At 47.5% G+C, this 14,900-nt stretch overlaps 1 protein-coding gene across 1 annotated transcript; it reads left to right on the top strand.

The window, feature by feature from the left end:
- The first annotated feature begins 2,052 nt into the window (after positions 1-2,052).
- On the top strand, positions 2,053-14,661 carry LOC115946265 (uncharacterized). Its single transcript, XM_034062506.1, has 3 exons — positions 2,053-2,307; positions 2,531-3,255; positions 13,566-14,661. The coding sequence occupies exons 1-3, from the start codon at positions 2,053-2,055 to the stop codon at positions 14,659-14,661; spliced, it is 2,076 nt and encodes a 691-aa protein (XP_033918397.1).
- The last annotated feature ends 239 nt before the right edge of the window (positions 14,662-14,900 follow it).

Genomic DNA, 14,900 nt, shown 5'->3' with positions numbered 1-14,900 from the left:
ACATCCTGATCATTTTAGTAAAAATAAAAATGTAAGTGGGAATATCTGAATTTAATTTGTCATGAAGTCATATTACCTTGAACTAGGGTGTGCATAGAGAAATCCTCAGCAAAAGGAAGACAACGGGGCTTTTTTCCAGTGTTGACTCTTACTATTCTATTTTTAGAGTTTGTAGTAAATAAAAACAATCCAATAATGGCAAATAAAAATATCACCTGAAATGTGGTATATTTGGGTTTTCAATAAGAAGATCTTAAATCCATATTCTCCTGTCTTTTGGGTGCTTTTTCTTTCCAGCTGCCTTTGAAACACAGACGAAAAGTACATTTTAAGCAGCAAATCATCATGCTTATCTTCGCAACAAGAAATGTGTGCACTTGGAGAAAGCTGAGGATCATTATCACATCTCTCTTCCAAACAGGAGAAACTACATCCTGCAAAATCACAAATGCAGAACTTGATCATTGCAGACATGTTGCTAGTGGGGATGTTGGTAGCAGCTTCCTGCAGCCAGCTCACAATGCTCAGGTGTTCCAGGTCAAATGGAGGGACAGAAGCACAAGCAGGGCTGTAGGTAGGGGTATGGGCACAGTGCAGGACACTCCTTGGGCCGCTCCTTGGGGGAGCTTGGGGTTTGAACTAATGGGGCATTGTTCTAGTATTAATGCAACATCGGCTTAGAGCACAGCTCTTCCTCTAGGGGCACTGAAAGTACTCTTCGTGCAGAGAGCCGTGTTTGCAGACTTCACAGCTACAACTGAGGACAGATGAAGGAGGGAGATGAAGAGATGTTCACCACCTGCTGCTCGATACCCAGCTCCACCTGAGCAGCAATCAGGCCCTTCCAGGTATCCCCCCCCCCCACAGCTCGTATACTGGGCATGATGTCCTGTGGTATGGAATACCCTTTTGGCTAGTTCAGGTCAGGTGTCCTGCCTCTGCTTCCTCCCAGCTTCCTGTGCCCCTCCCCACTGGCAGAGCATGAGACTGAAAAATCCTTGATTGGGGTAAGTGCTACTGAGCAACAATTAAACCATGGGTGTGTTATCATCATTGTTATCAGACTAAAGCCAAAACAGAAGAAAATTAACTCTATGCCAGCCAAAACCAGGACAAAAAGGGGTGGCAGTTACCCAATTTTCATATGTTTATTTTGCTTTTGGTGTTGATGTCTGTTTCGGGTTTTGTTTGTTCGAATCTGTATTGGTAAATTATGCCCCAACTCACATTTGCAATACAAAGATGGAGAAAGAAAGAAAATGTAAGAGGGCTGGCAGCACTTCCCCAGACCTACTGTCTCAGGTATGAGAACTGTTCTACGTTCATCAGGCTGAAACCTGGGCTCACCAAACAGAAAGGTAATAGGGACAAGCCCAAGAGAAACATGCTAGGGCTTGAAGGATGGCGGACTAGGGAGGACTATCAATCTATTGTTTCATTTGTAGGAAAGGATAGTTGTTTAGACTCTGTTCCGCAGGGGGAAGAGGGTACTAGGGCAAGAGTTAGCAGAGCTAACTCACAATGCTTCAGGTTAGATTCAAAGTGCAAGGGGGTTTTAGCTGGATTTGAACTAGTGGGACATTGTTCTAGTATTAATGAAGACCAGAAGGCCTCCTGCCTCCTGAGAGTGCCATCAGCGTGCTGTGCTCGCTCCCTGAAATGCCTGTACACCAATGCACGCAGCATGGGGAATAAACAGGAGGAGTTAGAAGTTTGTGTGCGGTCTAAAGGTTATGATCTGGGACAGAAACCTGGGCTCCCTGGGGGCAGGGTGCTCCCCCTGCATCAAAACCCTGGCTGCAAGCACCTTGGGCAGGGCACGATCCGACCTGCACCGTGCCTGGGCGCAGGCCTTGCTGCCTCCCAGCTGCCTCGTTCCCTCTCCTGCCTGTCCCCAGCTCTCTGCGGCTCCTGTCCGCGCTTCCCCCGCCACCAGCTCCCTTCCTCCTTCCCCCCATCCCAGCCCCACCTGACTCCTTCTTTCTCCTGCAGGCCATGGGTCTCGCAATGCTCTTACTCAGCGTTCTGGGAAGTGTAATCTTGAAAGCGCACATGGTCGGTGATGAGCTGGATGAAGCCACACGTGACCGCATGCGGCGGCGTTCGGAGATGCTTAGCAAGGAGATGGCTCGGATGCTGCAGGAGCTGGAGCAGGCCGAGGAGATGAAGAGAATAGAGCAAAATGGTGTGACCTGGAGCGGCCTGCTCTCTGCTGCCTTGTGGACCTGGAAATTCTGGGTGATCGCCATCTTGCTGCTCCTCCTGATTGTGGGGCTCTGTTGCTGCTTTAGCAAAATAAGCCCTGAGGTGAGCAGCAGCAGCAGCAGCAAGGAGGAGGAAGACACTGAAGAAGAGGAGGAAGACACTGAAGAAGAAGATGCTTCTGAAGCGGCAAATTTCAGCATGTACATTGCAAAGCGCAACATGTGGTCACCGAACACCGAACAAACTGTGGAACCGGAGCAAGTGGGTGCATGCGGTGGTGGAAAGCCTCGTCACTGCTTGCCAAGAGTCCAATTCCTTGTCAAAGCGTTTCTTGCCGGAGCTGGGACCAGCTATGGGAGTGGGCAGCGCCTTTGATTGCTGGAGGCCCCAGGAAGACGACCCTGTCTACCGTATGCTCGTGATCCTGAAGCCCCCCCGTGGCCACACTTTCTGCCTGGAACCAGGCACCGTGGAAAACGAGTCCCGCATCTGTGTGAAGCTGAAGTGCACATGCATTGCTCAGCAGATGGTGGGGCCCATGCTGTGCTTCCTTCACAGCCCCGAGGAGCAGCTCACAAAGGAGCAGAAGCCCAGCCTCCTGCACACCCTCTGCACCGACTCCTGTCTAGATGTGCAGAAAACTGCTTGCTGGTTCCGGGATTTGGTGAGGGAAAACAAGGCAAGCACGCCTCTCTTACCTTCATGTTACTACTCTCTGGCTGTGCTGCCCTCCAGACGCTCCTGCAGAGTGGCAATTCAACGTACCTGTGGGAGAACCACGCTCGTTGAGATGATCTTTGGCGTGCAGCTGGGCAACTCAGACATCTTCATGAGCAGTCAGGAAAGAGAGGGTATCCTGAGCCCAAGCACAACGTGGACATTGACTTGTGCCCAGGCAGAGGCAAAGTTCTTGTGGCTGATGTTTGGTCAGACCCCAGATGACAGCTTACACAGCCTCCTGCATCTCTGCACCCGCATGCTGGCGGGCAGAGGCTTTTTCACCTCTGCCTTGAAGACGGTGGTGATGCACCTCCTGACCACCACACCCCCGTCAGGCTGGCACACCAGCCACCCTGGTACCTGTGTTTCCCATGTGTGGCACTCACAGCTTCACGCAGCTGCTCTGTAGTGACAGTGCAACAAGCCCTGCTGATTGCCAGAGAGAAAATACAAATTCTTTAGCCACCTTTAATGGTTTGCAATGTGAAGATTAGCAGTTGAGCTGTGTATATGTATCAGATTCTGCTTCTGGGCACGCACTGAAGATGATTTAATGCTCAAAGTCATGCTCACACTCAAAAGTCACACTTTTGTCAACTTCAGTGGGTGAACAGAAGCCACTCTGGTTTTAATTACACACATCAAATAGCAAAAATACTTCATGTGCTTTTGCTTTCTCTAAATATTGCTGAGAGTTAGCAGAAAATATCTTTAAGAAGTGAAACACTTTGATAAGAATGTCTCTAAGCACTCTTACCTAAAGAGAGATAAAAATTAGTATTTATTTCAGTGTTTAACATATATACAAGTAAATATTGCTCCCAAACATGTCACGAGAGGCCTATCTGACTAGATAGACGTAGATGCCAGTTCCCTATGTGTAGGATTTCCACTTGAAGCATGTGGAAAAAAGGCCATAATATTAATTTGAAATCTTGGCCTACCTTAAAGAGCTCTATAAATTATTCAAAAGAGAAATTGCAGGCTGCACAACACTGTGTCACTTTTCAATGCAACGCAGGGAGGCAGGAGGCTCCTGGAATTTCCCATGGCTGCTAATTAAAACCCAGAGGATTTCAAGAAACTTGTGGAGAACAGAAAAGATAAAAGAGGAACCCAAATGAAGTTATCCAGCATGCTTTAAAGAAATACTTTTTAATAGAGAAATAATAAAAGTTTTTGTAAATAGCCTTTGTACTGAACTATTCATAAGGCAAAAGCATACAAATACCTTGGTTGCCCCTTTTTAAGTGAAAAAAAGAAAAAGTAAAAAAGAAAGTCAGCAGCACTTACTGTTCTTAGCTGCTTTGGAATGATGTAGGTGAAATACCTACTCCTTTGTAAGGACAAAGTCCTATAGTTCTGGTGCCTTAACATGCATCCTTGTTGCCTTCGAGAGGCGTGACGACCTGGTTCAGGAACAGCGTGACGTCCCCCCCTTGGGCCGCTCGGTCCAAATGCTCACAGACACCAATGTGGTGGATGGCAAATGGCGTTTATTGAGAGAGAACACAGCATTATATAGCCTAGGTTTACGATGTCATTTCTGTCTGCTTGCATCTTAAAACTGATATCATCACCTAAACACTATTGGCTACCTGGAGAGGGGTCTTATCTTTCCGTACAGCACGATATGTTCCGGCCGCCAGGCCCTATCTGCCTACATTTCCCCCCTCCCTATGCTTAATTGAATTGGCTAAAATGTAACAATCTTAAAGAATATATATGTCGTAAAAATATACTAAATGCATTCTACTCCTATTCTCTGCTCTACAACAAACTTAGGATATATATCAGAAACTTGGATAGAAAACATAAGGCACACTAAGCAAGAGGTAACAGGAGGATAACTGGGAATAACGGGGTATAACTGGGGATAATTAAAGGAAATTTTGAACAAGAACATTCTTAAAGCAGTTGTTGGCTGCGTTTTTAAAGCAGTTGCCGGTGTTCTACTAACATGATGTTAACTTTCTCTAACTGGCTCTTTACAAATGACATGAGCTTATTCAGTATACAAAGGCACTGTGTTGGCTGTCGTTTGGATCTAATCAGTGCAGAACTCTCAGGTGCGGGCTGGATGCTTGTTGGCTTATCGTCCTCTCTTGTCACCGGGGTATACGGGTTACAGGGACGTCCGATAATCCAGTCCTGTGGATAGAAACTCATGGCAGAGTTAAGCCCTTTATCTGCAATTGCCTTAACAATCACTTGTATGTCCTTGGGGCTTATTGGCGAATAGTGCCTCTGTCCCCCAGGTGCCACACAGACCGGGAACGTTAATGTGGCTGGTGAGCTCTGGTCGGCGCACGCAATTTACATTTTCTTCCAATCTGTCAGAGGGATTTCTTCCCCTTGTGGTCCCTTTGTAGTTTGGGTGGGAATACTTTGGCTCCTGATTTTGTTTATCTGTTTCCTCCTCCTCTAAACTTGAATCAGTTGTGGACTGCTCGTCCCACCCCGTGTCTGATTCAGAGTCGGAACTCGACTATTCATTAGGGACTGTAGTGATAGGACAAGGGGTAACAGGTTGAAACTTAAACAGCAGAGGTTTAGACTGGATATAAGGAAGAAATTCTTTACTGTGAGGGTGGTGAGGTACTGGAATGGGTTGCCCAGGGAGGTTGTGAATGCTCCATCCCTGGCAGTGTTGAAGACCAGGCTGGATGAAGCCTTGGGTGATATGGTTTAGGGTGAGGTGTCTCTGCCCATGGCAGGGGGGTTGGAACTAGATGATCTTGGGGTCCTTTCCAATCCTAACTATTCTATGATTCTATGATTCTATGACTGGATGGCTACTTCCGATTTTCGGTGCCTCTTTGCTGGGCTCCGGCCCTGCCCGCTTTTGCCGGTTGGCCGTTCCCTCTCTCTGGGTTCGCCCTTCCCTCTGCTCGGGTTCCAACCCCGCCCGCTTCTCCGGTGGCCGGGGCCGTTCCTCCCCTTTTGGCTCGCCCCTCCCTCTGCTCGGGGGGTGTTTGCCCAGCATGGGCACCGTTCCCTGTGGCCGCTCGGATCCGTGTCCGCCCTGCGCCCACCCCCTCTTCCCCTTTCTGTGCTCCCTCCCTCTGCTCGGGGGGTGTTTGCCCAGCATGGGCACTGTTCCCGATGCCCGCTCGGATCCGTGTCCGCCCTGCGCCCACCCCCTCTTCCCCTTTCTGTGCTCCTTCCCTCTTCCCGCCACGAGCATCCTCGCCCCGCCCTTCGCCTTTGTGCTCGGCGCCATCTTGGGGCGCATAGGGCAACGGTCTAGCGCTAACCTGCGCGGGGTCTGCTCTCTCCGCGACCCCCCTGGCTTCCTCGGCCAGCGCTCCCCAGAGGGATCCAGCCTGTTCCTGTCCCTCCGCGAGCGTGTCAGCACCCGAGGACTGAGGGGTTATATCGCCTTCTTGCCGATCTTCCGGGCTAATGGAGTCGGCATAGTCGGGGGGGGGGGGGGGGGGGGGCGCAAAGTCTGTGTGGCTGCCCCGACTCCTAACTTCGGGGTGGCCATCAAACAGTCCCTTGCCGCCTTCCAGGTTGTCTGCTCTTGCTGGGTCTTCCGCAGAGCCTGGACGACTCTCCCCCATGACTTAAGATGTTTCCCATTACCCGAGGACATCGTCTCCTCAGCTAATGCATTAGTACATTTATCCCATGATTATGGGTGGAGAATATCTACCGGTTGGGCAATAGCCCCAATTTTCACAAGTCTCTCAACAGCGAGAGTAAAATCTTTAGGTTTACAATCAAAATAGAACAATTAAGTTCAGTTTTCCATTAGATCAAGGAGATAGCTACTAGCAGAAGTGTGAAAAGCAATTAACTCCTTAAAAGTTCAAATACATTCAATCGACAAAGGTAACATTAAACAAATGTTAAGGATGCATGGTTAAGTACTCCAAAGTCCAAACCATCAAATATCCATGCAACAAAACCAACCTTGTGCCTGCTCCCTGTCTCCATGATTCCCATGTAGGTTTTAAACATTTCATAGTCCCTCAACAATGTAGATCAAGTGTGAGACTGCTTACGATGCTCCCAAATTGTCTGGATGTCCTTACTTGTCCTTTGTCTATCTAGGAAATTTATGTCAGATTTGGCAAAGACAGTGATGTGTCTTATACAAAGATGTAGGAAAAGCTCACCATGGTGAGCAGAAGCCCTAGCTGGGCAGGACTGCCAGTCATTTTGACATGGATCTGCAGAAAGTGCCTTCATCTGCCTGGGCAGAGGACAATGAGGAATGAGGACAATGCTGATCCCCAGTTGTGGACTTGAGCAGAACAGAGGGGAAGCTGGGGTTGAAAAGTGAAGGTGCAAAAGGGAGTCATTTAGCAAATAAATGTGACACAAGAATTGCAGTCAAAGAATGTGCAGAAAACACAATTCTAATTGTTCATGTCTCCAGGCCATGAGCTTGGGTAACAAGCAAGGAAAATAAAGTCACAGGCTTCTAAGCAGAAATCTTACATTTGGGGACTCTGGTTTCTAGAAGACACCTCCCAAAATTTGGATGTTGCACATGCACTGGATATAGTAATCACAGAGACGAACAAGGAAACAGGAGGCTGCAGAAGGTACCTGGAAACATGTGAGACATGCCCTAATGAATAATCACAGACAAAATATTAGAAGATGTATTAATACATTTCTGGTGCAGACCACTAAAACCTCATTAGGCATTAGAAGCTGTAACAAGATAGAAAATGTAGAGCAAAGAGGGGCCCTGGTAAGGATGGTGTACATGAGGAGTCTCAGTCTGCCACTATCAAATTATCAAATTATCATCAGGTGTTATAATCACTTTCTATGACAATTTTCTAAAAATCAAGCTATGCTGCACCTAGCATGGGAAAAGATATGTGTATATATATGTAATGTAATATTCAGAGGGTTTTTTAAGAGCTGGCTGAAAAATCTCACGGCAAATTCCTGGCATAAAGTGAGAAGAAAGTATATGAGTATTAGAACACAGGATAAGCAAGATGGCCCACATAATTATAGACTTGTCAGTCCAACATCAATGCTGGGAAAAAAAAAAACAGAACAGTTGTTATGGAAGTTAATCAAGAGAGAACTAAAAGAAGAAAACATAGTTGGTGCTGGTTTGCGAAACTAATTGTCTTCTTTTTGGACAAGATTCCTGGTTTGAGTCTCACAGGAAGCTACAGCAGCACGCACCACTGTCTAGCATCCCCAAGCCCCAAGATATCCCTGCAGCCAGGCAGTAGCTAGGATGCATTTATTGCTTGCAGCAATGCTTTGAAACATCTTTATCAGCTGCTTTCATCAATTGGGTATGTGACACATTGACATTTTTTAGTTAATGGTACTGCGTGTCACGGCATTACCTGTCCCTCTGTGTGGTGACACCATGGCCATACGTTCTCAGCAGGTGAGCGGTACTGCGTGTCACGGCATTACCTGTCCCTCTGTGTGGTGACACCATGGCCATACGTTCTCAGCAGGTGAGCGGGGTCTGCTGCCCGTGTGCCATCCGGCAGTGGCTACCTGTGCTGTAGGACCAGGGACCAAACCCAGCGGGACCCCTGCTGTGTTTGGGGCTGACACCATGCAGACTGGAGGAGCAATAAGTGACAAAAGAAGCTGAGTAACCGAGGCAGGGAAACCTGGATTACATGGTCACATAAACTTCTTAACATGTCCACATGCAGCCTCATGATGAAACAAGGTACTTGTTGGCAAGACTGGGAGATCTACCTGCTAAAATGGGTGGCAGTGTCTTGCTGGTAATCAACTAAATGGAGCTCCAAGGGCAGTACTGGTGACAAGGACAAATGATCCTTGTGCAGGAGTGCCCTGAGTCAGAGCAGGGTGGTCTAAACACCTTTCCGACTCCTGTGACACTGCTGCCTCCCATCCTGGAGAGGTGCAGGAGTCTAGGGAGACTTTGAGGGAACAGAAATGCTGAAAAAGCCAAAATCCACCATCAAAGGCAACAGGCCCCTGTCCTGGTAGAACTGCTGATGAGAGAGAGAAGGGGAGATGTGATAGTCTTGGCAGACAGCATGAAGGAGCAGAAATGTGGTGAAAGGGGAATTTTCTGCTTAGCAGGTGTTGAGGTAGGTCAGCACACTGCTGGTTGAAGCTGATGCACTGATATAAAGGGACTGGACATACTTCTCCTTTGTAAGAGTAATTAAGAATCCAGCGAACTTACCACAGACCTGGGAATTTTTAAATCAGGGCAAGATTGATCCTCTTGTTGTTGTTGTTGTTGTTGTTCAGCAGTGTTCTAGCTCAGTCCGGAGTTCATTGAGGGACCTTCTGAGGCATCTGTTAAGAAGAAAGTAACACTGGTCCCTTCTGGCTTTATAACCTATAAATCTATTAATCTGTGCATAAAGCCCAGGCAGTGAATCTGAACAATTAACAGGCTAAGTACAGACTGAATTATTGTGCTTTAACTGAGATGAGGAAAAGCAGAGTTATTCTCAACACCATAAAACATGGTGTTTGGAAAAGAAGTGGAAAGCTTTTAAAGATAAGACAACAGCTCTTCCCAAAACAGACTGTTTGCAGGCAGTTATGCACAGGTGATCAGGGACAGACACAGAAAGAAAATCCCTGGCACCTTTCTGAAGGAAATCCAGTTCCCATTCACAGGGGCAAAAAAAACATCAGAGAGAATATGGATTAATGAGAACATTTTTAATGAACTGAAGTGATCACCAAGTAGCCTTTACATGAAGGAAGGAAGGAGAGGGGAAAGTACAAGCTGAGCAGCAGCTTGTTTGACCTCAGCTCAGTCTCTGCCTTCACCCAAGAGTTCCCAGGAATACTTGTTGCTGAGAACAGCAGAAAAAAATGTCGCAATTGCTGAAGTCTTCAGTAGCATTTTCTGCTTGGAGGATGCGGCTGGCAAGGTCAGCGCATCCCTGCCCACCATGGATGTACCACCAGAGCCACCCCCTGGAAGACATGTACTGGTGGCTCCTGAACTTCATCCATAAATGCCAATCCACACAATGCAGTTTTAAAAGAGAGGAGGAAGAAACAAACAAGTAACATGATCAGAGTTTCACACTGTCATGAGACTCTAGGGAGAAAAGTTATTATTTCTGTTGTTGTTTTCCAGAAAAAAAAAAAAAATAAAAAAGCACCACAAAATGCAGCATCTTCTCTACCTTTTGTATCAGTGGCAGATGTGTTGACCACTAACTGCTTTTCAGGCTCCTCCTGCATTGTGAATGGCTTGCCTGGACAAATCGTGATTGTAATGAGCCAAGAGATGTGGTGCTGCTCTGTTGGCTTGTAATTATGCCTCCTACATGAGATGACATCAGCAGACAATAGCCCAAGGAAATGTCCTTCACCTCTTCCATGCACATATGTATTTTCGTAGCAGAACTCATACTGCAAAGCTGCTGGCAAAGACCCTATTTCTTTGTATTCCCCAGCAAAACTAGAAGTGAATCAGGCAAGGTCACTGGAAGTAAAGCACTCGTTTGAGGGTGTCCAGCACATCTGCTTCCTGCTGCAGTCGGGTAAGCATGGCGCAGACCTGGGCATCCTCACACAGCCCTGAGCACTCTCCTGTTCTCTGCGGCGTTCAGAGCCATCTGTTCAGCATGAGGCAGCTGCAGCCCTGTGCCCACATCGGCACCTGTAAGTGCTACTCAGCAGCACCAGCCACGGGTGCACATGGGGCATGTTTCCCACACAGCCTTCTTTGGGTTGGAAAGGCACCATATGGATTCTGGTGAGTCTGGATATGTTTCTCAAAGTGCCCTCTTACAGTTTCACACATCATCAGTTTGGTACTTCGAGATTCTTCTTCTGGGAAAAGCAAAATCATTTTCTTACAAAATAACTACTGGGGTTAGATGTTTTTTATAAAATTCTTTGGTGGTTTTGGGAGGGATTATTTTTCCTTTTTTTTTTTAAGTTAAAATATATGGCAACAAAATATTTTCCAAGAAAAAGTACTGTTTTATCATGTCACATTTTTTTCTCTGTCTCCAAATGAAGTCTCACTTGCTCCAAAGCTCCATAGAGCAAGCCAATGGTGAGGTTTCTGCCTGGCACAATGCACAGATTTGAATGGGAGTCTCCTATATCACAGCCAAGTACTCTGCCCGTGGCAAGCAGACAGTCCTGGAGTGTTGGCTGCTGAGTATCCTTTTTTCTTCTTCACAAAACTGAAAGGTCTGGATTTTGTTCTGTAAGAAGGGAAAGCAAGCAAGTCACATTCTTTGCCCTGGAAAAAAAGAAATACTGGGTGCTGGAATTTGCTATACAGCTGTGCCAAACAGAAGTCCTCTCTGTTAGGAAAAATGAGAGTGCAGCACAGGAAACCTCTAGAGCAGAAAATCTCCTTTCCATCTCCCCTCACCATCTCCACAGCAAAAAATCTGTCCTTAATGCTTACAGAGTGAAACCTCACTCCCTATCCTGGTTCCTGATGGGTGCACATGATGGCACATTCTTTAATTGCACTGGTTTACGTTTTTCTACAGAGCACTGTTCTGCTCCCAATTCCTCCCATTAGGCCAACCCTCTGGAGTTACATTGTGAGATCAGAGGCTTTCTGCTTGGATCTCTTTATCTAATTAAAGAAAAATCTTTTCTGCACTAAATGACTTTACAGCCTCATGTCCCACAGCACAGAAGGACAAGCACTTGGTTCTCCTGTAATCTCGTTACCTGCAATTCTCCCAGTGACGTTCCTGAAAGGATTTTATGCCAGTAATAAACACACCAGACCTCTGGGCAATGAACTCACCAGGAAACTGGGGGTCACTGGGTAACGCTGCACCCATTCCCCTGGCATAAGTAACCCCTCTCCAGACCCACCATGGTCCAGCCAAGAGACAAAATCAGAGATGCAGAGGTGCTGCTTCAGGTCTCCTCTTCCTCTTTCTCTACTCTCAACATAAGCCTCTCTGCAAAGTAGGGTTTATTTCTGGCACAGTAATCAAGACACCTGTTAATCATGTCTAAGCACTGAAATTAAGACCTGACCTGATAAGTAAAAATGTCATGGTTTAACCTCATAAAGCAGCAAAGAACCAAGCAGCCACTCACTCACTCCCTGCCACCCCCTGGTGGGATGGGGAGGAGAATCAGGTAAAAAAAAAACCATAGGTTAAGTACAGTTTAATAATTGAAATAAAGTTAAATATTAGATAATTATAATAAGGTATATATTCTTAAAAGGAAATAATGAGACAGAAAAAAACCCCAAGGCAGAAAAGCTGTTCACTACCTGCTGCTCGATACCCAGCTCTACCTGAGCAGCAATCAGTCCCTTCCAGTTAAACCCCCCCCCCCCCCAAGTTCATATACTGGGCATGATGTCCTGTGGTATGGAATACCCTTTTGGCTAGTTCAGGTCAGGTGTCCTGCCTCTGCTTCCTCCCAGCTTCCTGTGCCCCTGTCCACTGGCAGAGCATGAGACTGAAAAATCCTTGACTGGGGTAAGTGCTAATGAGCAACAATTAAACCATGGGTGTGTTATCATCATTGTTATCAGACTAAAGCCAAAACAGAAGAAAATTAACTCTATGCCAGCCAAAACCAGGACAAAAAGGGGTGGCAGTTACCCAATTTTCATATGTTTATTTTGCTTTTGGTGTTGATGCCTGTTTCGGGTTTTGTTTGTTTGAATCTGTATTGGTAAATTATGCCCCAACTCACATTTGCAATACAAAGATGGAGAAAGAAAGAAAATGTAAGAGGGCTGGCAGCACTTCCCCAAACCTACTGTCTCAGGTATGAGAACTGTTCTACGTTCATCAGGCTGAAACCTGGGCTCACCAAACAGAAAGATAATAGGGACAAGCCCAAGAGAAACATGCTAGGGCTTGAAGGATGGCGGACTAGGGAGGACTATCAATCTATTGTTTCATTTGTAGGAAAGGATAGTTGTTTAGACTCTGTTCTGCAGGGGAAAAGGTGTACTAGGGCAAGAGTTAGCAGAGCTAACTCACAATGCTTCAGGTTAGATTCAAAGTACAAGGGGGTTTTAGCTGGATTTGAACTAGTGGGGCATTGTTCTAGTATTAATGAAGACCAGAAGGCCTCCTGCCTCCTGAGAGTGCCATCAGCGTGCTGTGCTCGCTCCCTGAAATGCCTGTACACCAATGCACGCAGCATGGGGAATAAACAGGAGGAGTTAGAAGTTTGTGTGCGGCCTAAAGGTTATGATCTGGTGGCAGTCACAGAGACATGGTGGGACAGCTCGCATGACTGGAACGTGGTCATGCATGGCTATGTCCTTTTTAGGAAAGATAGGTCAGCAAAGCAAGGTGGTGGAGTTGCTCTTTATGTGAGAGAGTGTTTAGAATGTATTGAGTTCTGTACAGATGAGGAGCAAGTGGAAAGTCTGAGAGTACGAATTGAGGGACAGACTGGTACAGGTGGTACAGTTGTGGGAGTCTATTATAGACCTCCTGATCAGGATGAAGGAGTTGATGAGGCTTTCTACAGGCAACTGAAAGCAGCCTGGCAACTACATGACTTCGTCGTCATGGGGGATTTTAACTACCCCGATATTTGCTGGAAGACTCACACAGCCAATCATTCACAGTCTAGGACTGCAGCAGGAACTGGAGGAGGAAGACACTGAAGAAGAGGAGGAAGACACTGAAGAAGAAGATGCTTCTGAAGCGGCAAATATCAGCATGTGCATTGCAAAGCGCAACATGTGGTCACCGAACACCGAACAAACTGTGGAACCGGAGCGAGTGGGTGCATGCAGTGGTGGAAAGCCTCGTCACTGCTTGCCAAGAGTCCAATTTCTTGTCCAAGGCTTTCTTCCCGGAGCTGGGATCAGCTATGGGAGTGGGCAGCGCCTTTGATTGCTGGAGTCCCCAGGAAGACGACCCTGTCTACCGTATGCTCGTGATCCTGAAGCCCCCCCGTGGCCACACTTTCTGCCTGGAACCAGGCACCGTGGAAAACGAGTCCCGCATCTGTGTGAAGTGCACATGCACTGCTGAGCAGATGGTGGGGCCCATGCTGTGCTTCCTTTACAGCCCCGAGGAGCAGCTCACAGAGGAGCAGAAGCCCAGCCTCCTGCACACCCTCTGCACCGGCTCCTGTCTAGATGTGCAGAAAACTGCTTGCTGGTTCTGGGATTTGGTGAGGGAAAACAAGGCAAGCACGCCTCTCTTACCTTCATGTTACTACTCTCTGGCTGTGCTGCCCTCCAGACGCTCCTGCAGAGCGGCAATTCAAGGTACCTGTGGGAGAACCAAGCTCGTTGAGATGATCCTTGGCGTGCAGCTGGGCAACTCAGACATCTTCATGAGCAGCCAGGAAAGAGAGGGTATCCTGAGGCCAAGCACAATGTGGACATTGACTTGCGCCCGGGCAGAGGCAAAGTTCTTGTGGCTGATGTTCGGTCGGACCCCAGATGACAGCTTACACAGCCTCCTGCATCTCTGCACCCGCATGCTGGCAGGCAGAGGCTTTTTCACCTATGCCTTGAAGACGGTGGTGATGCACCTCCTGACCACCACACCCCCGTCAGGCTGGCACAGGACATATTTCCTGCTGCGGCTGGATGACATCATGAGGTACCTGAACCGCTGCCTGGAGGAGAAATGCCTCGACCACTTCTTCTTTGGGAACCAGAAGATTCCTGAGGAGATCGTCTTGCCCCCATTCTTGGAAACAGCCAAGCCATTCAACCTCTTCCAGCATCTGGCGCAGGATCCGGCTGCCCACGAGCGGGCAATGCGTGAGTTCAAGGAGCTGCAACATCGGCTTACAGCACAGCTCTTACTCTAGGGGCATTGAAAGTGCTCTTCGTGCAGAGAGCCGTGTTTGCAGACTTCACAGCTAGAGCTGAGGACAGATGAGGACCACCTCATGCAGGAAGGAGATGAAGGATAGAGTGCAGGACACTGCAAGGAAAGGAAGAACCTGGTGCAGTGGGCCTCTGCCAAGAGCGGCAGCATTTTCTTCTGGATGCTTTTGAGATAGCAGCCGTTGACGACTGCAGCCGCGACAGAGATGACTTTCCCTGT

Source organism: Melopsittacus undulatus, chromosome 4, assembly GCF_012275295.1.
Source record: "Melopsittacus undulatus isolate bMelUnd1 chromosome 4, bMelUnd1.mat.Z, whole genome shotgun sequence".
Taxonomy (NCBI): Eukaryota; Metazoa; Chordata; class Aves; order Psittaciformes; family Psittaculidae; genus Melopsittacus; species Melopsittacus undulatus.
This window is presented reverse-complemented; position numbering and strand designations above follow the sequence as displayed.

What these genes read in the sequence shown, in the direction of transcription:
- LOC115946265 (XM_034062506.1), top strand. Translation starts at nt 2,053, where the DNA reads ATGGTCGGTGATGAGCTGGATGAAGCCACACGTGACCGCATGCGGCGG. An exon ending in TTAGCAAAATAAGCCCTGAG is followed by an intron (nt 2,308 to 2,530) that starts GTGAGCAGCAGC and finishes TCCTTGTCAAAG; the next exon opens with CGTTTCTTGCCGGAGCTGGG. An exon ending in CTCCTGACCACCACACCCCC is followed by an intron (nt 3,256 to 13,565) that starts GTCAGGCTGGCA and finishes TGCATTGCAAAG; the next exon opens with CGCAACATGTGGTCACCGAA.